Source organism: Lygodium microphyllum, chromosome 18, assembly GCF_053477565.2.
Source record: "Lygodium microphyllum isolate KBCC chromosome 18, Lygodium_microphyllum_v1.1.10, whole genome shotgun sequence".
Classification (NCBI taxonomy): domain Eukaryota; kingdom Viridiplantae; phylum Streptophyta; class Polypodiopsida; order Schizaeales; family Lygodiaceae; genus Lygodium; species Lygodium microphyllum.
The window spans coordinates 123,553,984-123,576,885 of record NC_141152.1 but is presented as its reverse complement, the minus strand read 5'-3'; the positions used below and the strand labels follow the sequence as shown (position 1 = coordinate 123,576,885).

At 49.0% G+C, this 22,902-nt stretch overlaps 1 protein-coding gene across 17 annotated transcripts in view; it reads right to left on the bottom strand.

The window, feature by feature from the left end:
- LOC148021332 (uncharacterized) overlaps window positions 1-22,902 on the bottom strand; it is a 293,723-nt gene that overhangs the window by 136,371 nt on the left and 134,450 nt on the right. For 11 of the 17 annotated variants that reach the window (XR_015694538.1, XM_087698141.1, XM_087698124.1 and 8 more), the window contains 2 exons: window positions 243-285; window positions 51-149 (listed from right to left, as the gene is read on the bottom strand). The exons of 3 other annotated variants lie outside the window; for them this stretch is intronic. Coding sequence is in view for 13 of the 14 variants with exons in the window: in XM_087698141.1 (XP_087554267.1) it covers window positions 51-149; window positions 243-285 (142 nt within the window). In the remaining variant the exon portion in view is untranslated. The remainder of the gene's footprint in view (window positions 1-50; window positions 150-242; window positions 286-22,902) is intronic. 3 more of the 17 variants (XM_087698130.1, XM_087698133.1, XM_087698136.1) reach the window with 1 other exon arrangement.

Below are 22,902 nucleotides of genomic sequence, written 5' to 3'. Positions count from 1 at the left end.
TTGCTTTGAATTCTTACACATCAAATTTTGATAATTTAGGTGTCTCATACCACTAGTTTATCGCCTTTTCTTCTTTCACGCTTCCAAGGGGGATTCTCAACTAAAGGAACCAAAGACATGATCACATCATGCTTATCAATCAAGCGAGCCTGAAATCACAATCATCTTTTCATAGTAATCGCCACTATCCTAGGTATACTAGTTGTGGCAAGATTGGAGATGAAGAGCAATATTAGCATTACCATTATGCAAAGTGGTAGAGCATTAATGTAATCACTTAGATACCTGAAACAAAATAAAGAGTCCAAAGTTTGAGTTGCAACAAGATCGTAAAAAGTATTTGCAATCCATTTAACAAAGTTAACGTAATGATAGTGGTAAGGATCTTATAACAAGGGTTAAATTTGGAATTCCATAATCACTCGGAAATATGTCCCTATGTTGATGGTTAAAATTTGAACACAAGACACTGTAAATCTTAAAATCAACAAAAAGAAAAATAAGCTACATGGTGCCATTTGTGCTATGGTGATGCAATCTATGAAGAGAATTAGGAATTAATGTCGTTGTGGCATAACCTTCTATTTTATGATTTGTGAAGTCCAAAAACAAATAATTTTTGTAAGAACCCACCTCTAATATTAGACAATTTGTTTCATTTTAAAGGAGAAAATTAAGTTTGTGGAGTATTCTAACCACTTTTTAAACAACAATCTCTTAAACTTTACATATTTTATATGTTTGTTTTGTCCAAAAAACATTGAAGTCCGAAAAACTTTGAAAAGAGACTTGCCTTGCAAATTTTGTGAAACATAAGATAAGAAAATTTTATGAATAAGACCTCAAAAAAATCCCCAAAGATAAAAGACTATATACAAAATAATGCTAGACCATATGTCACTCAATCCAGTGAGTTGTAATGCTAGACCATATGTCGCTCAAAGTGGAAGAAGGTGCTAGTCTCCCATTTGCAAATAAATGTTTCTCTTCTCCTCTCCTTGTAGTTTCTCCCATCTACCAAGGAGTGTGGATAATCTCTATCAGCATCCTAGACATAGTCTTTGGAAGAGACATGCCCTAAAAGTCAATGACATGGCTGCACCTAGTGGTCCAAATGAGCCAAGTGATAATGTTGGCAATCAGCTTTCATTTGTGGCAATGTTAGCAATCCACACTATCGACAAGAAGTCTATTGGGTGGCAATCATCAAGTGCTAGCCAAAAATAAAACTAAAAATGTGAGGTGAGAGAATGCACAGAGATCGAAGCTCAGCTGAGAGTACACTTGATAGTGAAGAGTGTAAAAGAGAGTGAAGGCATGACTACCAATGCAATCATCAAAGAGTGTAAGATGCAAGTACAAAGTAGAACCCTTAAACCTTAGGGTTGCTAGAGTGTGTTCACACCCGAAAGGTGTAAAACACGATAAGTGTCCAAACTATGTAACATAGGCACATCAAATAAAATAGAATAAATTTGGGGGAAAAAGCCTCTCGTAAAGAGAGTAAAAAGTGCCCCAGTATCCTACAGAGGATCACTAACACTCCTCTGTGAGTGCAAGCATGAGTCACCCAACAAACCCCCCTGAAGTGAAGAGTGATCAATATATAAGGGTCATTCACTGAAGGAGATCAAATTTAAAGCGTTGCAGAATGCTTCAAATTTGTCAAGAGGAAGAGCTTTGGTGAAGATGTCTACCACATTATTGGTGGTAGGATAGTAGACAAGGTTGATATCTCTTGTATGTAGCCTCTCTTTGACAAAGTGATAGTGAACCTCTATGTGTTTTGTGCTTGCACGAAACACTGGGTTCCGTGCCATTGCAATGCCACTCTGACTCTCAATGAACAAAGGAGTAGGCTCCGTGACAAATACATCTAAATCAGCCAACAAGCGTCTAAGCCATATGCTTTCAATTGTGGTAGTGAAAACTGCCTTGTATTCAGCTTCGCATAACAATGTGGCAACACTAGATGGTATCTTGCTAAGCCAAGAGATGCAAGATGGGCCAAGAAAGAAACAATTACCACTAGTGGAGTGACGAGAATCAAAATCACCAAGCCAATCTGAATCATTGTAAGCATGCAGTTGTAGTGGTCCCCCCTTGGCAAAAAGCAATCCAAGAGTCCTAGTACCGTGCAAAGTAATGAAAAACATGCTTCACAGCTTGCCAATGTGACATGCGTGGTTGGTACAAATATCTACTCAAGGCTAAAACTGTAAACTGAATATCTGGCCTTATGTTGCATAAGTAAATGAGACATTTAACTGCTAGAGCATACGCATGGATATCAAACCAGTCATTGTGATCATGCAAGGACAGCTTGAGTCCAAGTTCCATTGGTGAAAAAACTAGCTTGCAATCCTGTAAGCCAAACCTCTCATAGACGTCTACCAATGTATCTAGAGTGTGATAATCTAATGCCTCTAGCATCATAAATGAACTGAATGCCCAAATAAAAGTGCAAAGGCCCTAAGCTTGACATCTCAAAGTTTGCTGCAAACTTTGTCTGAATGCTGAAATCTGATCAACATGTGTCCCTATAAGCAAAAGATCATCAGCGTAAAGACATATGACCAGCCCTCTTTATATACGTAAAGTGTAGACTCTGATGAGATTTTTTTAATTAAAAAAATGCAAATAAAGTGTGGCTAATTATATTACTTTAGAAAAACCTTGAATACAAAGAAGTACTCCTGCTCAACAAGCTAGATGGAGCTGATACAAAGTCACAGAAATATCAAATATACAGGCCTCTCAAGGCGGCCTAAAGGGAACAGGGGCAAGAAGGCATGGAGGGGGGGTGTATCGCCATTTGGGGCTGCCTGCCTGCAAGTGCGCATGAAGTGAAGACGGAGCTCCTGACGAGCTCGAGACTCGCCCTGCAGCTGCTCCCATCGACCGCAAAGGGAGTGGATGATGGGGGTCCAGAGCTCTGCCAAAGTCGCCTGTACAGAAAGTCTCTCTCCTCCAAAAACCTCTTGACACCGCGCCTTCCAGATATGCCATCTAGTGAGACTCCCTACAATCTCCCACACCTCAGAGCGGTTTGCTCTGGGCTCCAGTACCTGGCGGATGGGTAGAGCCTCCAAGCCGACTATTGCGCATGACCCAACCTCAATAAGGAAGATCGTATCCTACATCCCAACCTCATATAGAAGGTGACGGCCCTGGCTCACTGCCTGCAGCAGAAAGTTCCCCATGAGATACATCCAACCTCATATAGAAGGTAACGGCCTTGGCTCACTGCCCTCAGCAAAAAGCTCCCCATGAGATACATCCAAGCCTGGGTGCTATGCAACTCTCCACACTAGTTGCGCCGCCTCACACAACCAAAGGCAGTGCTTTGGAGTTTCCAGAAGCTGCTGTGTGCAGCGTTTACATCCTTCATCCTTCTACATCTGGGCTAACCAACTCCCTACCGCCAAGCCTCTATGTGCCACCAACCATACGACATACGATACCCTCCTTGGCCTCCAGCTGTCCCATAGGCGGTGCTAGAAAGTCCGTCGGAAAGCATCCGTAATGCTGTGCTCTGCCCACTACCTGCTATGTGATGGCACCCAGTCCATGTCCTTCTGCATCAGCACGTGTTTGCCAATCCTGGCTATGTACTCCAAGAACCTGGGTGGCTTCTTGGCGACTACAGTGGCCGGCCATAGCCACTCTTGGGGATCCCAGTCCAACTCGTCAAGTGGTCTCCCCTCCAGATCCAAAGGCGCCACTCCCTAAGCTCCTTCCAGAAAACATAGGGGTCGAGTCGCCATGACTCTCCCTAAAGGCCCACCATCAGAATCCTCCTCCATGAAAGGGCATCTATCCCCTCATCTTGTTGCCCACTGTCAAGGGCCAGACGCCCCCCTTCGTGAACGGTGAAGAAAGTTCCCTGCGGGGCACCGCCCACTCTGCCTGCCACCTGTAGGGGGATATCTGTCGGTGAAAACTTAGTGGCCCATACCTCTCCGAGCTCTATTGGCTCTTGTGCCAGGAAGAAAAGCCACTCTTGGGGTATTGCTGCGTCAATCTTCCCTCTCCTCAACTCCACTTGTCTCTGGCAACTTGATGCCCGCTACAACACCTCCTCATCCACCAACTTGTACACATCCCGCTAGGTCCTGATGGTGCGAGCCAAGCCGGCCTCCCAACTAGCCCACTGGGTGTGGGGGCGTTCGCCGATCTGTACCCCCTCCCGATCTTTGAACTGGGGGTTCTAGATCATCGCGTGTCAGTCTATCTCCTCTTGGCAACCTGGGGAGCTCTGAATTAGGGCCTTACAGAGGCCGTGCCACACACGAAGTAAGCTACGTAGGAAGGGGGATTTTGGGGGGTGGGGGGGATGATCTGGGCCGTCGTGAAGATCCATCTCAAGAATGGTCTCCAACTCCGCCAATCCTCGGTCTGCACTCTTGAAGGCCCTCCTGCAGTAGGAGGGCCTTCCAAGTCTGCCCTCCTGGTGTGAGACCACGAACTACAAGCTTACCCAAAAGGGCCATGCTTTGATACTATGGGTCAATGATCCCAAGCCCTCCCTCTGACCGATGCTGGATGATGGTCGCCCACACCACCTTGGCCTGAGAGTCCCTGGAACCATCCGACCCGGCCTAGAGGAAATTTTGCACTAGGTGACGAAGTTGAATAGCACAGGACGAGGAGAAGCACCAACATGAGGCGATGTACCAAGCCGTCACTAGGTGGACCTGGTTGACCACACTAGGGCTTAGCCCACAAGGGAGAGGTGAGCAATACTCCAATACGTCAGCTTCCTCCAAATAGAGTCGAGGACTAGGAGAAACTGTCGGGTGGGGGTGATGTCGAGTCCCACCTAGAACCCTAGGTAGCCGACAGTTTTCCCTCTTCACTCCCATCTAAATCCCCACTCCGTACTGGAGTCCCGGTCTTTAAGAAAACCAACCGACTTCTACCGGTTGATTTTCACTCCTGCTGCAGTATAGAACACCTTGAGAGATAGTCTCACCCTCTCCAGCATTCAACTCATCGTCCTCTATGTAAAGTGTTGTATCATCTGCATACTCTGAGTCTAACAGCTCCGTCTCCTCCCTCACTGGAAGTCGGAGACTGGGTAACCCACTCACACGTGATCTGAGGAAGTGAGACATCACCTCTTCAAAGGGTAGGAACAGATATAGGGCCAGTGGGCAGCCTTGCCGTACCAATCTCTCCAGCCAAAACTCCTCCCCTTTCCTGCCACCTATGAGAATCCTGCTAGTGGCCGATTTGTAGAGTGCGGAGACCCCATGGATCCATGTCTGGGGGAAGCCCAACCTCTCCATGGTGCCCTCCAAGAAGTCCTAGTCCACCTTGTCAAAGACCTCAAAATCCAGAAGTAGTATAGCCAATCCTTGGCCACTGTGCTAGGCCCACTCTATTGCCTCAAAGAAGGTAAAGACATTGTCTAGGATACTCCTATCTTGGACAAAGCTTGTCTGTGTATCATGAATGATGTCTTGAAGCACGGGACGGAGTCGCCTACCAATCATCTTTTCCAATGCCCTATAGTCAATTGGCAACACGGTGATCGGTCTCCACTAGGATAGCTCCAACCAATCTCCCCCTTTGGGGAGTAGACTGATAAGACATGCTGATAAACTCCTTGGCGTCGGAACTGAGCTGAAAACCTCCTGGAAAACCAGCAGTAAGGGGTCCTTCACTACTCCCAGAAGGTGGTGAAGAAGGCCTTAGAGAGGCCATCCTCTCCTGGGCATTCCTGCCTGTCGTGTGTGTGGAAGGCCTCCTCTAATTCCTTCTTTGTGAAGGGGGGTAGGAGGGAGCGTCCCATCTCCTCTATGACGAGGGACGGAATGTGATCCCAGACCTATTGTCTGCAACGCTGTCCTCTGGCTGAGACTGTCTCCTACTGGAAAAGGCGTCTGTAGTAATCAGTGGCACTCTCCATCACCTAGTCTGGGCTAGAGTGAATCCTCCCATACTGATCCTGAAGGCTACATATCTACTCTCCTGAGGTGCAAGGCTGGTGTGCTTGAAAGAACTCCCTTCACATCATGTCCCCCTTTCGTGCCCAGAAGATTGCTGAGGTGCAGAATGAGAACTCCGAGCGCTTGTCCTCTAGGCCGGCGATGGCTACTCGTGCACGCACCTCCTATGCGTGGAGGATGAGATCCCCTGGTGCCTCCTATAATAACCTTTGTGTGGCTACTAGGTCCCGCCAAAGTGCTCTCTCCTCCTCCCACAGCATTGTTGCATGGCCTGTAGGGCTACCTCCTGGCAGATACTACTCAACTCGGCTAGGACCTCTGCAACCTCCTCTGTGATCTGGTCCCTCTTGCTCCACTCCCTAGTTCAAATCAGCTCAATCTCTCTTTACCTCCTCTCTCCTATAGATCAAGTCATGGATCCGACAGGATCGTGTACCTAGGGAAGATGTTGGGGGATCAAGTGTCAGGTGGACTGGGCAGTGATTGGCGGCAGACAGAGTGGTACCACTGCCCTATTTGGCCTCTGTGAGAGCATCCCTACTCTTCCACGTAAATCCTATACAACTGCTCCATCCTAGCCGCCTATATTCCCATGACAAGTCCAAGGACCTTTCCTTCCTGTGGAAAGATAGGTCTCTCCAAGCATTGCGAGCTCCTACTGCCAGTAGGAAGATCTCCCATGCCTCTGCTCCTCCCCAACCATGCCCTGGTAGTTTCTACCTCTACCTTGCTGGTTCTCTAAGGCCTCCAGGTTGTTGAAGTCCCCTTCAACAATCCAGCAGTCTACCTCTGGGGGTCTTGCTGCAATCTCCACCCAGAACTTGTTGCATGCCCTAACCTCAGTGGGGGTGTAGACATTGAGGACTTCGAGGCACGAGTCCCCAATATCCAACCTAACCCATAGAACCCTCCCTGCCAGAATCGCCTCATGATCTCGTATGCAGGTAGTAAGGCTCGGGCCAATAGAGGTGCATCCGCCTCCACTCTTGCAGTGGGCACCAATGGCGTACTCCCAGTAGGTGTACAACTTGCCTGGGAGAACCTTCCCTACTCCATGGGCCTAGGTGGGGGTGAGCTTGTGCTCCTACAGAAGTAGGATGTCTATCAGTCCCACAAGGGCCGCCTGCAACTCCTGCTGAACAATCAACTTCCTGGAACCACCTGTCCCACTGTAGTGGAGACTATTCACATTCCAGGATGCAAGGTGTAAGCTCATCGGGAAACCTGTGACTGACCGAATAGGCAACTGTTCAGTGTGGAAGCTGCTGATGATGAGGAAGAACTATGGGGCATCCAAGTACGCTTTGCCCCAAGCCTGGACGGCAAGCTCTAGTCTCCCATGGTGGCCCTCGGGCGGACCAAAGGGGTGATAGATGCTTTAGGTGGTACTACCAGTGCATCTATCAACCATGCTAAGAGTCGTGACTTTGTACACTGGTAGAAACAGGCCACCTATACTAGGGGCTGCTCAATCACATCCACCGGAGCTCTCCATCGTGGAGGGGCTCGAAAGATAATGCTCAAGTGTGGGACCTCGGCACCAGCCCACCAGTTAATGTCCATCATGCAACTTGACCACTATTGTGAAAACAGTGCTAGTCCTTCTTCTCCCATCCATTGGGAGATGTGGTCCGCCACCTGACTCTTCACCTCCTCTATCTCTGTCGTCGTCCAATCCCTTGAGTGAGAGGACTAAAAGAAAAAAGCGTAGTTTGGTCCATCCAATTGTGCTAGTAGATGGACCTTGTCCCTCCTTGACTTACGAACCACGAAGATCCCCACCTCTAGAGGTAATGGAAACTCTCCACGCTCTGCAACTCTCAGGTAGAACCATAGGCGTCTGCGGAAGAACTCCTGTGGTAACAGTTGCGCCTATCTCGGGAAACGGTGGCAGGCCACAGAGGTAGATGAGCTGGTGGCTGCGTGGGGAGGGCAAGACTGCTGGTGCAAGGACATTGTAGGCATGTGTGGCTCATCACCTCCTATGGCAGGAGGGGGGGTGGGTCTAGGGGAAATCACCTGTACCGGGTGTGGATCAAGGGGGGTACTCGAAAGGGGAGGTGGCGGGGGGAAAAGAAGATCGATGGATGGTGGGGTGGTTGGTGGTACATGGCGGGTGTTTGGGGGGGTATGGGGGCTGTGGGATCTCCGGTGAGGTAGTCTGTGGCGCAGATGGTGGATGTGGGGGACTACAGTCCTGCTGAGTGGAGCGGAAAGGGGAGGGTTGCAGAGTACTCTGCGGGGGAGGGGGGGATTGCTCGCCCTCCTGCTCCTCGCCGTTGAGGTTGTGTCTTAAGGAGCTGGCTGTAGCTCCCCCTGCCGTCTCTCTCTTTGTCATCTCTGGACCCGTGTGAAGCCGTCAAGCGTCCACGTGCAGGCCTTTTGGCGGAGCCGCCTTGGCTCCAAAATGCATGCAATCTGCTGTGTGATGCCCAAAGTCATGGCAATGCAGGCACCCCTGGTTGCCCAATCATAATGACCTGCTGTCTAAAGGAGTGACCTCGTGCCTTAATCTTGAGGAACTTTGGTATAGACTTTGTGTCTTTCACGGCCACTCGTACCTCTGGGACTCTTGCAGTTGTCACTGTATCCACAAAGGAGGCAGGAAGAACTGTGCCAAAGGGCCGTCCAAAGTTCTCCACTAAATGGCAGTACTCTACCACCAGTTCGGGGAAAAGTAAAGTGACTGGATGTCTGAGAAATCTATTATAGAGCGCAAATGTCTCCATTGTAAAGCCGCTATACCAGGGAACCATGTGAATGACCTCCTTTGTGGAGGCATAGGGTGAGCTCTCCACTAACCCATGAGTTGCATCCACAGAGGTGAGTCAAACCATGAAGATCCCTTGGCCCATGAGGATTGCCTCCGCGATCTGCGTTGTGCCAATGCGCAATGTGGAGTGGAGTCAATCCTGAAGTTGGGCTCTCGATGGGGAGTGTCCAACGACCTGACCAAGGATCGTTGTTTCTTTCAACTCCAGATCTGTGGCACAGACAGCTAAGAGCTATTCCTCCGAGAGGATGATGCGCAAGGTGTTCGACTGCCGGGCACTCTTAGAATGCCCCGGCATCTAACCAAAGGTTTCCATTGCGCATCTATACTGAGAAATGTGCCGATCACACTACTGAAACTACCGGAAGGAGGGGAGGGAGGGTTGCTGCAAATGGAGGGAGCAACGCGGGGGGGGGGGGGGGGGGGGGGAGGGGGGAGGGGGGGGGGGTGGGGAGGGGGGGTTTTGATTCGGTTTTCTAATACTGATGGTAGCACTGGGCACCATGAGAGATGCTTCCAGATTGGAGTCGCGCGGGTGAGGGGCCTAGAGCTGCCGGTTGAATGGGACAGGGGATCGCGCGGGAGTGGGGGGGGACTAGGCATCAGATTGGGAAAGTGCCAAGGGAGGAGAATGGGGGTCAAACATCAAGTTCGGCATCAGGAGACAACGCAGGATTGGTGGAGGGCTGGGCATCAGAGCAAAGCTAGAGCGAAAGGAAGGGGGGTTTTGATGAGGAGTGGATTACTGATAGAGGAAGGGCGGAACCAAGGCGGCAAGGATTGATGGGCATGGGCAACCGGGGGAGGGGAGGGAGAAGTACAGTGCGTCACGGAAGGGGGACAGGCAGACGAAGCGTTGGGTAGCGGGAGGGAGGGGCGCTGCAACAAGTCGCTGGAAGAGGCGGGGGTAGCGGAGGATGCGGTGGTAGTCAGTGATGACGGGCGACGGAGTAACAAAAGATCATTATATTCTAGATATGAATTAACCATGTAAAGTAGTCGCATGTGAATTGATGATCTATTAATAAACCCTTGGTTGAGCAAAAAGGCATCAATTTTTGCATGCCAAGCTCAGGGAGCTTGCTTTAAACCATACAAAGCCTTTTTTCACTTACATACCAAGTGTTCAGATCCCACAACTGCAAAACCAATGGGCTATTGTACATACACTTCTTCTTGAAGTTCCCCATGTAAAAATGCAGTCTTTATATCAAGTTGGTGCACAGCCCAACCAAAATGGGCAGCCAAAGCAACCATAGATCGAATGGTAGTCATGGGGGATATAGGAGCGAATGTCTCCTCATAGTCAATGCCTTTCTTTTATGCGTAGCCCTTGGTCACAAGCCTGGCCTTACATTTGTCAATGGATCCATCTACATTCCTTTTCAGCTTATAGACCCACTTTGTATCAATGGCTTTCTTCCCAATAGGCAAGGACACTAAATCCCATGTTTGATTCTTTATGATAGAATCAAACTCATCTTGCATTGCTGCCATCCAATGCACAATACGTTGTGCATTCTCAAAACATTCAGGCTCCTCATCATCAAGTGTATCTATTGCCATAACAAACTCCATTGTATGTGTACCATCATGCATAGGAGCTTGACTTCTAGTACGACTAGCAATACCATCTAGGCATTTGCCTAGCTTCTTGACTATGTACAAGCTTCTACCGAACTTCAAATTCAGTATCTTGCTGAATATTCAAATCAACCATAGGCTGATTTTCTGCATTACCCAAAGGAGCAACTGGCTAAACATTAAGTTCACTTATTGAAGCTCTAGCTATATCACCAAAAGAAATGGGCAGCAACCCTTCAAATACATCATTGGCAACCTAATATGTATCAAAACCAGCAAGGGATAATTCTACTTTCTCATCAAAAACCACATCCCTACTAACAAATACTTTCTTAAAGACAATATCATATAATCTATATCCTTTGCTCTCACTGTCATACCCCACGAATTAGGCAATAGCTACAGAGTCAAGGCGAAGGTTAGAATTAGGCGCCAAATGGTAGCACATGGTTGGGGGAAGCTTTAATCACGATGTCCTCCGAGAATGGGGTGTGGACAACAAAGATGCAGCTCTTGAAACCTGCAAAAATGAGATTGAGGGAGAGTGGTGGGCTGTGTGCCTATTTATAGAAAGTTTAGGGCACCCAAATTAGGGTTTTGCAGGTGGGATATAGTACCTCTCTAAGATCACGTTTCTTTTTAAAATAAGAAGGTTTCTTCATTAATTGAGTGTGTTTTGGGGCTATTTTCGCTAGGCTAATGCATTTTTAGCTCAATACCCCCTTTCAAGTTCAAAATTGAGCCGTGAGAAATAAGCCCTTGATAATTATTTACTTTTACCCCACGGTGTCCCACCGCAAAGCAACCATGGCATCGGGGAAAGGGTACATGTTGGCTGCCCAATGACCTACCAAGATGATCGAAGCGATGGTTATCTTACCAAGGGAGCCCAAGTGATCACCCTAGAGAGGCCAAGGATATGTCTCAACTTCTCAGGGGACTACCAAGTTCTACAAAGGCGGATGGAATCAACAACACACTTGTTTTTTGTGCATCTTTTGGAGAGTTTAGGGTTAATTTGTTCACAAGATTTAGCATTAGATGAGATTTTCAAATCAATTTTCCTTCCATTGAATCATTGTACCCCAAAGTATGGGAAAATAAGGATGGATAGCCCTACTACCTTCATAAAACAAGCAAAACGATCCCACACACTATTATGGTAAGTGCCTGGGGATTTCCAAGTGTGTGTGCGTATGTGTCAATCTTATGGAGAATATGTGGAGAGAGAGACAATCTGACGGAAGCAAGCAAGAGAAGCAAACCTAGCATACAAGCTAGGAAAAAAATGCCTTTGGAGACTGCCATGTGTAATGCTACAAGTATGGTGGATCTGGAGTCGACCACTTTAAGGGTGACCAAAAAGTAATAAATGTGCAGAGATGTATGTTTACATGAACAAAATGTCTATGCATGGAAGAATGCAAAGAAAGATGCAAGTTTTCATGCTCATACAGAATACAATGCAACGGTGCCACTTGGACAGTGCCCTGGCAGGGAAATTGTTCACTTGTCCAAGCGCCCTTTTGCAATCTTATCATCTTGATAGTGTGGATAAAATTACAAATGTCCATATTGTATAATACAAAATAAATAAATGTTTGAGAGTAAATAACTATAAGCATCATCAGTGTCACTATTAAGAGAAGAAAATTGCCCTCTCTCAAACTAGAAGGAGAAGTAAGAGAAACCCAAGCCGATCCACGGTAGAAGATTGGTCAAAAGATCTACAAAATTATCACTAAATAGCACAAACTCTAAGCAAATGGTGCCTAGTTCAACCAGCTCTCTGGTGAAGTGGTAGTGAATTGTCATGTGCCGTATTCGAGGGGTGATAATAGGTTGCTCGCAAGGGCAATGGCACTCTGGTTGTCACAATAAACAACTGTAGGCAACTCACAAGGAAAATATAGAGCGGCCAACAAGTTCCTTAGATAGATGGCCTTTGTAGCACCATTGAAGAGAGCTCGACACTCAACTATGAAAGCTGCCACTATCTCTTGTTTACGGCTAGCCTAAGATATAGGTGTCATGCCTAAGGTGTAGAGGTGGCCTCCATGGAAATGCTGCGTATCACGATCTCTTGCCCAATCAAAATTATTATATCTCTACAAGCATAAACCATGGCCATAAGTTAGTCCATAATTATAGGTACACCTTAAATATCTTAACATATGAAGACCTGGCATCTGGACCCTTATGTGTGTAAGAGTTTCGAGAGTGGTGCCTATGGATATGGGAGAGCAGGCCACTTGATGAGCTAGAGTGGGACCTTGGAGAGTGGTTATGGCTGGCCACTGCGGTCGCTAAGAAGCCATTGAGGTTCTTGGAGTACACAGCTAGGATTAGTAGACATATACTGATGCAGGAGGATATCGATTGGGTACCTTCGCATAGCAGATACTGGGTGGAGCATAGGATCACGGATGCCTTCTGTCGGACTTTTTGGCGTCGCCTTTGGGACAATTGGAGACCAAGGAGGGTGTAGTTTTTCCTTTGGCTTTTGGCACATGGAGATCTAGCGGTTGGGAGTTGGCTAGCCCAAATGCAGCAGGATGGAGGGTGTAAGCATTGCCCACAACAGCACTTGGAAACCCCAAAGCACTGCCTTTGGTCCTGCGAGGCGGCACAGCTCGTATGGAGAGGAGCCTGCCGTATTCTCCGCCATGTGGCACCTAGCCTTGAATGTATCTAGTGGGGGGACCTTTTGCTGGCAGGCAATGAGCCAGGGCCATCACCTTTTGTATGGGACCAGGATGCAGGACATGATTTTCATCATTGAGGCTAGGTCTTGCGCAGTGGTCGACTTGGAGGCTTTACCCAGCCGCCAAGTACTGGAGCCCACAGTAGCAGACCGCTCAAAGGTATGGGAGATCATAGAAGGGATTCTTAGAGGATGGCACATCTAGAAGGCACGCTATCAGGAGGTTTTTTAAGAAGAGTGCCTTTCAGTACATGCGACTTTGGCAAAGCTTTGAACTTCCATCATCCACTCCCTCCGTGGCCGGTGGGACCAAGTGCAAGGCAAGTCTCTAGCTTGTCAGGAGCTCCGTTTTTACTTTTTACACGCTTGGGGCGGCCAGGACCTGTTTCTCTAATGCAGGCAGACAGCACTAGATGGCGATACACCCCCCCCCAACCCCCCTTTTTTTTGCAAGTAAAATGTGGCTGGCTATATTACTCAAAAAAACTAATTACAACGGGGTGCTCATGCTCAGCAGACTAGTTGGAGCTGATGCAAAGTCACAAATACATCATGTATACAAGCCACTCAAGGCGGTTTGGGGGGGATAGGGGCAAGAAGCCATGGAAAGGGGGTGTATCGCCATCTGGGGCTGCTTGCCTGCATCACGAAAAACAAGTTTTGGCCGCCCCAAGTGCGCATGAAATGACATTAGAGCTCCGTACGAACCCTGGACTCGTCTTGCACCTGATTCCATCCGCCGCGGAGGGAGTGGATGATGGAGGTCCAAAGCTCTGCTAAGGTCGCCTGTACTGAAAAATCTCTCTCCGCCGAAAGCCTTCTAATACTGCGTCTTCTAGCTATGCCATCTAGTAAGACTCCCTATGATCTCCCATACCTCCGAGTGGTCTGCTGTGGGCTCCCAGTACCTGGTGGATGGGAAGAGCCTCCAAACAGACCACTACACACGACCCAGCCTCGATAATGAATATCGTGTCCTGCATCCCCACCTCATGCAGAAGGTGATAGCCCTGGCTGACTGCCTGCTACCAGAAAGCTCCCCATGAGATACATCCCAAGCTGGTGGCTGCTATACAGCACAGGATGCGGCATGCTCCTCTCCACACGAGCTGCCCCTCCTTACATGACCAAAGGCAGTTCTTTAGGTTTTCCAGAGGCTGCTATGTGCAACACTTACAACCTCTCTCCTTTTACATCTGTGCAAGCCAACTTCCCACTGCCAAGCATCCATGTGCCACTAGCCATAAGAAATATGACACCCTCCTCGGCCTCCAGCTATGCCATAGGCAGCGCTAAAAGGTCCGTCGGAAAGGCTCCATGACACTGTGCTCCGCCCAATGCCTGCTACGTGACAACACCAAATCCACAACCTCCTACATCAGTATGTGTCTGTCAATCCTCACAGTGTACTCTAGGAATCTGGGTGGCTTCTTGGTGACTGCAGCAGCCAGCCATAGCCACCCTCCTGGATCCCACTCCAGCTCATCAAGTGGTCTGCCCTCCCATATCCAAAGGCGCCACTCCCTGATGTCCTTCCAAAAAACATAGGGGTCCACTCGCCATGTCTTCCCCTGAAGGCCCACCACCCGAATCCTCCTCCAAGAAAGGGCGGCTATCCCCTCATTCTGGTGCCCTCTATCAAGGACCAAACGCCCCCCTCCTGAACAGCGAAGAAAGTCCCCTGTGGGGCGCCACCCACTCTACTTGCTACCTGTATGGGAATGCTTGTTGGTGAAGACCTAGCTACCCATACCTCCCCGGCCTCTATCGGCTCTCGTATCAGGGGAGCAAGCCACTCCAGAGATTGTTGTGTCTATCTCTCTTCTCCTCAACTCCACTTCTCTCTAGCAGCCTGTTACTCGCTGCAGTACCCCCTCGTCCACCATCCTGTACACCTCCCGCCATGTCCTAATGGCATGAGCTGGCTCGGCCTCCCAAACAACCCACTAGATGTGGGCCGCTTGCCGATTTATGCCCCTTCCCGATCTTTGACTTGGGGGTTCCCGATCACCGGCTGATGATATATCTCCTCCTGGCAACTTGGGGGACTTTGGATTAGGGCCTTACGGAGGCCCTGCCATATGCAGAGTAAGTTGTGTACGAAAGGTGATCTAGGGGGTGTGATCTGGGCTGACGTGAAGATCCATCTCAGGGATGGCCTCCACTCATTGCCAAGCCTCGGTCTACAGTCCTGAACACCGAGCTGCAACAAGACCTTCTAGGTCCGCTCGCCTGATGTGAGGCCGCGGACAACTAGCTTGCCCAAGAGGGCCATACTCTGATACTCTGGGTCTATGATCCCAAGCCCTCCCTCTGACTGATGTCGCATGATGGTTGCCCACACCACCTTGGCCCTGGTATCCTTGAAGCCATATGACCCTGACCAAAGGAAGTTCTGCACTAGGTGGCGAAGTTGCACTATGCTGGATGAGAAGCAACCACATGAGGCGATATACCATGCCGTTGCTACGAGGACTTGGTTAACCACCAGAGCTCGGCCGGCTAGTGATAGGTGATCAGTAGGTCAGTTTTCTTCAAATAGAATCAAGGACAGGAAGAAACTGTTGGACAGGAGTGATGTCGAGTACCACCTGGAACCCTAGGTACCAGACAGTCTGCCCTCTGCTCGCCCATCTAAATCCCAGGTGGACGCCCCACTCCGAGCTAGAGTCCGAGTCTATGAGGAAACCAACCGACGTTTGCTAGTTGATTTTCGCTCCCGCTACAAAACAAAACATGTCAAGTGCCAGCCTCACTCTCTCCAGCATCAACTCATCGTCCTCTATGTAGAGTATTGTATCATCTGCATACTCTGAGTCTAACAACTCACTCTCCTCTCTCACTAGAAGTCGGAGGCCACGTAATCCACTCGCACGTGACCTGAGAAAGTGAGACATCGCCTCTGAAAAAAGTAGAAACAGGTATGGGGCAAGGGGGCAGCCCTGTCGAACCAATCTGTGACATTAATGTGACATTAAAAGTGATATTTAATGTCACGTTAAGGTCATAAATATGGGATGTGACATTAAAAGTGACATTTAATGTGACATTAAGGTAAATCTAGGGGAACATGCACGAGAATGACCGTCCGGGCTCTTGGGCGCCCGAACGGGGTTAAGGGGAGCCTAGAGAGTAAGAGAGTCTAGGAATAGTAGGACTCCAGGAAGTTGACGGCTGGCAAAGGAATCCGGGTGAAAGGGCCAGCACTGATCTAGGCGTGGTTGGGAGGAGAAAAAACACTCGTGCTCAGAAGTTTTCATGGATTTTTCCCTCTGTCTTTCCGAAGCCATCTATCACAATCTCTTGAGCCAAAACTCCCCTCACCTTCCACCTATGAGAACCCTGCTGATGGCCGATCTGTAAAGGGCGAAGACCCCGCGAATCCAAACATGGGGGAAACCCAACCTCACCATGGTGCCCTCTAGAAAATCCAACTCCACCCTATCATAAGCTTTCTCGAAATCCAAGAGTAGTACGGCCAGTCTCTGCCCATTATGCTGAGTCCACTCTGTCGCCTCAAAGAACATAAATACATTGTCTAGGATGCTCCTATCTTGGACAAAGCCTGTTTGTGTATCATGGATGATGTCTGGAAGCAGGGGGCGTAGTCGCCTACCAATCATCTTTGCAAGTGCCTTATAGGCCACTGACAATAAGGTGATTGGTCTCCACTTGGAAAGCTCCAACTGGTCTCCCCCATTGGGGAGAAGACTGATAAGGCCTACCAAAAGACTCCTTGGCATCTGTCCTGAAGTGAAAATCTCCTAGAAGGCCATGTGTAGGGGGTCCTTCACCACTTCCCAGTAGGTAGTGAAGAAGGCCTTAGAGAGACCATCCTCTCTCGGGCATTTGTGCCCATCCTACGTATGGAAAGCCTCCTCTAGTTCCTTCTTTGTGAAGGGGGCTAGGAGAGAGCGTCCCATCTCCTCTCTAACGAGGGACGCGATGTGATCCCAGACCTGCTGTCCATATCTCTGTCCTCTAACTGAGGCTCTCTCCTGTTGGAAAAGGCGCGTGTAATAGTCGGTGGTAGTCTCCATCACCTTGTCTGGGCAAGAACGAGTCCTCCCTTACTGATCTCAAAGGCTGCATATTTGCTCTCCTGCAATGCAAGGCTTATGCACCTAGAAGAAATCCATGCACATCATGTCCCCCTTCCGTGCCTAGAAGGCTGCTGAGGTAAGGAAAGAGAACTCCGAGTGCCTGTTCTTTAGGCTAGAAGTGGCTGCTCGCGCGTGCACCTACTATGCGTGGAGGGTGGGATCCTCTAGTACCTCCTGTAATAATCTCTCGTGGCTGCAAGGTCCCGTTGGAGTGCTCTTTCCTCCTTCAAGCTCTGCTGCCTGGCCTCTATGGCTGCCTCTTGGCAAATTCTGCTTGACTTGCCTAGGATCTCTACAACCTCCTCTGCTATCTGGTCCCTCCCGCCTCACTCTCTGGTCCAAATCTGCTCTATATGACTCATCACCTCCTCCCTCGTAAGATCGAGTCAGGGATCGGACAGGAGTGCATCTAGGGCGGATGCTGGGGGATAAAGTGTCAAGAGAAACGGGCAGACAACGTGGTGCCTGCCAACTACTCAATCTGGCATCCACAAGAGCCTCCCCACTCTCCCACATAAAACCTATCCAACCACTCCAACAAGACTCCACCTAGCCGCCTGTATTCCCAAGAGAAGTCCAACGGCCTCTCTCTCCTATGGAAGGCTGGGTCTATTCACGCATCGTGTGCTCCTACTGCCAACAGAAAGACCTCCCATGCCTCCTCCTCCTTGCCAACCATGCCCTAGTAGTTTTTGCCTTTGCCCTGCTGGTCCTCCAAAGCCTCCAGGTTGTTGAAGTCTCCTCCAACAGTCTAGGAGTCCACCTCTAGGAGTCCATCCGCAATCTCCACCTAGAACTTGCTACATGCCCTAACCTCCGTAGGGGCATAGACATTAAGGACTCCAAGGCACGAGTCCCCAATATCCAATCTGATCCATAGAACCCTCTCTACCACTATCGTCTCGTGGTCTCATACACAGGTGGTGAGACTCGAGCCAATAGAGGTGCTTACACCTTCACTCCTATTGTGGGCATCTATGGCGTGCTCCCAGTAAGAGTGAGAGCTGCCCACGAGTACCTTCCCTACCTGTTGGGCCTGGGTGGGGGTGAGCTTGTACTCCTATAGAAGTAAGATGTCGATCTGTCCGGCAAGGGCAGGCTGCAGCGCCTGCCGAACAATCAACTTCCTGGAACCACCTGCCCCACTGTAGTGGAGACTATTCACATTCTAGGATGCAAGGTGTAAGCTCATGGGGAAACCTATGACCAATTGAACAGGTATTTGTTTAGTGTGGAGGCTGCTGATGAGAAGGAAAAACTATGAGGCATGCAAGTATGCTTTGCCGCCAATCTGGACGACGAACTCTAGTCCCCCATGGTGGCCCTCGATCGGGACCATAGGGGTGATAGATACTCCAGGTGATACTATCAATGCATCTATTAGCCATGCTGAGAGTTGTGACTCTACACATTGGTAGAAACGGGCCGCATGTGCTAGGGGCCACTCAATCACATCCCTTGGAGCTCTCCACTGTGGAGGGGCTCGAAAGATAATGCTCAAGTATGGGACCTCGGCACCAGCCCACCAGTTAATGTCCATCATGCAACCAGGCGAGTGGTATGAAAACAGTGCTAGTCCTTCTCCCATCCAATGGGAGATGTAGTCCGCGACGTGACTCTTCAACTCCTCTATCTCTGTCGTCGTCCAATCCCTTGAATGATAGGACTGGATAAAAAGGCATAGTTTGGTCCATCCTGATGGTGCTAGTAGATGGACCTTGCCCCTCCTTGACTTAGGAACCACGAAGATTCCCACCTCTAGAGGTAGTGGAAACTCTCCGCGCTCTGCAACTCTAAAGTAGGACCATGGGCCACTACGGAAGAACTCTTGTGGCAACAGCTGTACTTGTCTCGGAAAAGTATGACGGGCAGCAGGGGTAGATGAGCTGGTGACTGTGTGGGAGGGGAAAGACTACTGGTGCTAGGAGGAAGTAGGCATGTGTGGCTCATCACCTCCTGTGGGAGGAGAGGAGGTTGGTCTAGGGGGGATTACCTAAATTGGGTGTGGATCAAGGGGGGTGCTTGGTGTGGGGGTGGTGGGGGGGAAGAGAATCGAGGGATGGTGGGATGGACGGAGGTGCATGGCAAGTGTGGGGGGGCTTACTGGCCCTAGAAAGGGGGGGCTGTGGGCCAGGGTCAGTGAGAGGGGGGGCATGGGATGTATGGGCGGGTGGGTGTGGAGGTTGTGGGATCTTAGGTGAGGTAGTCTGTGGCGTGGGTGGTGGATGTGGGGGGCTCCGGTCCTGCCGGGTGGGGCGGGCAGGGGGGGCTATGGAGTGCTCTGTCGAGGGGGTGTCGCTCGTCCACCTACTCCCTACTGTCGAGGCTTTGTCTGAGGAGCTAGCTGCGCCTCCCTCCCGTCTCCCTCTCTGTCGTCTCTGGACCCGTGTGAAGCCATCAGCGTCCACCTGCGGGCCTGTCATCAACAGAGCCACCTTGGCTCCGAAACACATACAAATTGTTGCATGATACCCAAAGTCATGGCAACGCAAGCACTGCCCTGATTGCCCAGTCACAATGACCTACTGCCTAAAGGAGTAACCTCCTCCCTCAATCTCTAGGAACTTTGGTATATACTCTTTGTGTCTTTTACGGCCACTCATACCTTTGGGACTTCTGCAAATGTCTCCACTGTGAAGCCACTATACCACGGAATCATGTGAATGACACCCTTTGTGGAGGCATAGGGTGCACTCTCCACTAGCTCACGAGCTGCATTCGCAGAGGTGAGTCGAACCATGACGATCCCTTGGCCCATGAGGGCTGCCTCTGCGATCTCTGCGGTATGCCAATGTGCAGCGTGGAGTGGAGCTAGTCCCATATTTGGGCCCTCCATGGGGAGTGTCCAACGACCTGACCAAAGATCGCGGTTTCTTTCAACTTCAGCTTTGTGGCATGGACAGCTAAGAGCTGTTCCTCACAAAGAATGATGTGCAAGGTGTTTGACTGGGGGACACTTGTAGAATGTGCCGTCATCTGACCAGAGGTTTCCATTGTGCATCCCTGCTGAGAACCTATCTATCACGCTGCAATGCTACCGGAGGGGGGGACTTGCTGCAGCAGAGGAAGCAACTGAGGGGGGGGGGATTGCTGTTTTTTTTTAAAAAAGGCAGAGGTGACGGGCAGGGGGCAAGGAAAGGGCACAAGCCGAGATGATGGCCAAGGGGCAAGGGCACAGGTAGATGCGGATTAGGGACAGGGGCGGAAGGCATAGGCGGGGGACAGGCAAGATGATGGCCAGGGGGCGGGGCGATAGGTAGGGCGAGCAACAAGCAAGGTGGGGTGGGGCGGGGCGACGGGCAAGGTGGGGTAGGGCAGGCGATGGGCAGGGTAGGGCGACGGGCCACAGGTGGGGGCCACAAGCAGGAAAGGGGACCAGAGAAGGCGCCGAGCAGGGCAGGCACGAGTGTGAGGGAGCAATCAAGGGGCAGGGGTAGGAGGCGACGTGATGACAGGGATTTTTTTTCCGATACACCCCCCCCCCCCCCCCCCCTCCATGGCTTCTTGCCCCCATCCCCCCACGACCGCCTTGAGAGGCTTGTGTACATGATGTATTTGTGATTTGCATCAGCTCTAGCTAGCATGTTGAGCATGAGCAGCCCATTGAAATTAGCCTTCTAAGTAATATATTTAGCCACATTTTACTTGCAAAAAAAAAAAGCTTCTTACCTACTTTTGAGTTCATAAAGAAATACCTATCTTTCTCATTACTCACAAACCAACCTTAATTTTGAAGAGTCCCTTCTTGACAAAAATCCAATAGAAAATACAAAATCAATTGGCATGAAATCTGAAATAATAGGGTATGTACCCAGCATTGGAGAAAAGAAGTATTGTAGAAGTGATGTGTAATCCGAGCTAGGTTCCACTTGCAGATGACCGGTTCGTAGTGGGAAGGTCCTGCAAGATCAATATTTGTGCACGGAATCTCAAGGAGAAAACTCAAGCTTACCTTCAACCTCCTATTGAGCCCTATGCATAAGAATGAGATCATACTCAATGGCTGAAATTTGATATGGTCTGTGGACTCCATGGTAGTCCGATGGTTCTCCGCCCATATCAAATCGGAAGGTAGGAGGCTAAGAGACTCACTCCTGCTCGTTTCTATCCATGTTTGGTTGTGGAGACTAGAGCATTGTTGTAAATGTGTTTGAAGTCATCTGACTCTTCTATTGTTCCTACTTTCACGAATGAGCTTTCCAACCAAAGGACAAGGTTTCTCAGAGAGTATTTCTCAAAGAGTATCTAGCTCTAATACCATGTGAAAAAAATGCTCTTAACGCAGTAAACACAAAACCAATCATATGATGACAAAGCACAGACTAATAAACATAGAGCACAGTCAGGTTTAGGGTTAGGGTGAGTCAGAGATAGTGAACAGAATGAATAATGAATATACAATGCTCATGTAGCAAACACACTATGCAATGAATACTAAACCTCGAACTCTGGTATCTTTGGGATCAAGGCAGAGGTTATGAGCTGTAGAGTGTATTGTACTTTGAATGGATCTCAAAACACAGCAAAGGTAGCTTCCGTTGTCGAACACTGGCAAATGCAACCAAGGAAGGTTAGATCTAATGCATATTGCAATGTAGGAGAGAGAGAGAAAGAAAGAAAGAAGAAAGAAAGTTATATTAACGTCTACAACAGGCCAAGTTGGCCTATGAGACCAAAATGTTACATACAAATGTCTGGGAGATTTCAAAAGTCCCAGTGAAGCTAACATTTATGCTATGTTGAACTAAATTGAGTAGATACAAAATGATATCTGGACTAGATACAATCTAGAGGTACTCCCAGTGCGGTGTGGAACTGCTCCTGGGGTGTTCATCCTAAGATGTCCCACATGGATCGGTCTAGCATGGAGAGGCTAAAGCGGCGGGGTAGGGCCCTCCGAAAGCTAGGGTTAGAGCCAAAAACTGTAAACGCAACTTGTTGAGGAGAGAATGTCAAGGCGGCAGCCCTAAACTAATGGGCAACAACATCAGATGATGAGATCAGCACCAAATGCAGTAAACAGACTGAGGGGGACAGCAACAGATGACTGCAGCATCAAATGCAGCAAAAAAATTGTAGGTGACAACTCCAGGGTACGATGCATCAACTGTTGAGTAAACTCTAGGGTACTGCATGGTAGTAGATGGTTGGGGGAAGCTCTGACCATGATATCCTCCACGAACGGGGTGTGGGTAGTAGAGATAAGACTCTTGAAATGTGCAAAAACAAGACTGAGGGAGAGTGGTGGGCTATGTGCCTATTTATAGAAAGTTTGGGGCACCCAAATTAGGGTTTTGCATGTTGGATACAATAACTCTCTAAAATTGTGTTTCTTTTTAAAATAAGAAGGTTTCTTCATTAATTAAGCGTGTTTTGGGGTTATTTAAGTTAGGCTAATACTTTTTTAGCTCAACATATAGTACCAGTCAAATTCTTCCCTTGAATGAAATGGTATCAGATTTGTATGTACTTCATCCATGCATGAAACACCATATTTTGAACAATGGCTACGCAACTCTCATTATCACATGGAAGAATGGTAGCATGGCTATGATTACAATCAAGGTCACCCAACAATCTCCAATCTGCGTGGTCTCGCATGTGATGGATGATGCCGCTCCGTCCTCGACCTCCATAGAAGACACGGCCATGATCGACTGCTTCCTGCTACTCTAAAAGATAGCACTTGCACCAAGAAGAAGCAGAACTGGGCTGTCGATCTTGAAAGATCGACATCACCAGCCCAATTGGAATCTATCCATTGATCTAACACCGAGGTGGTGT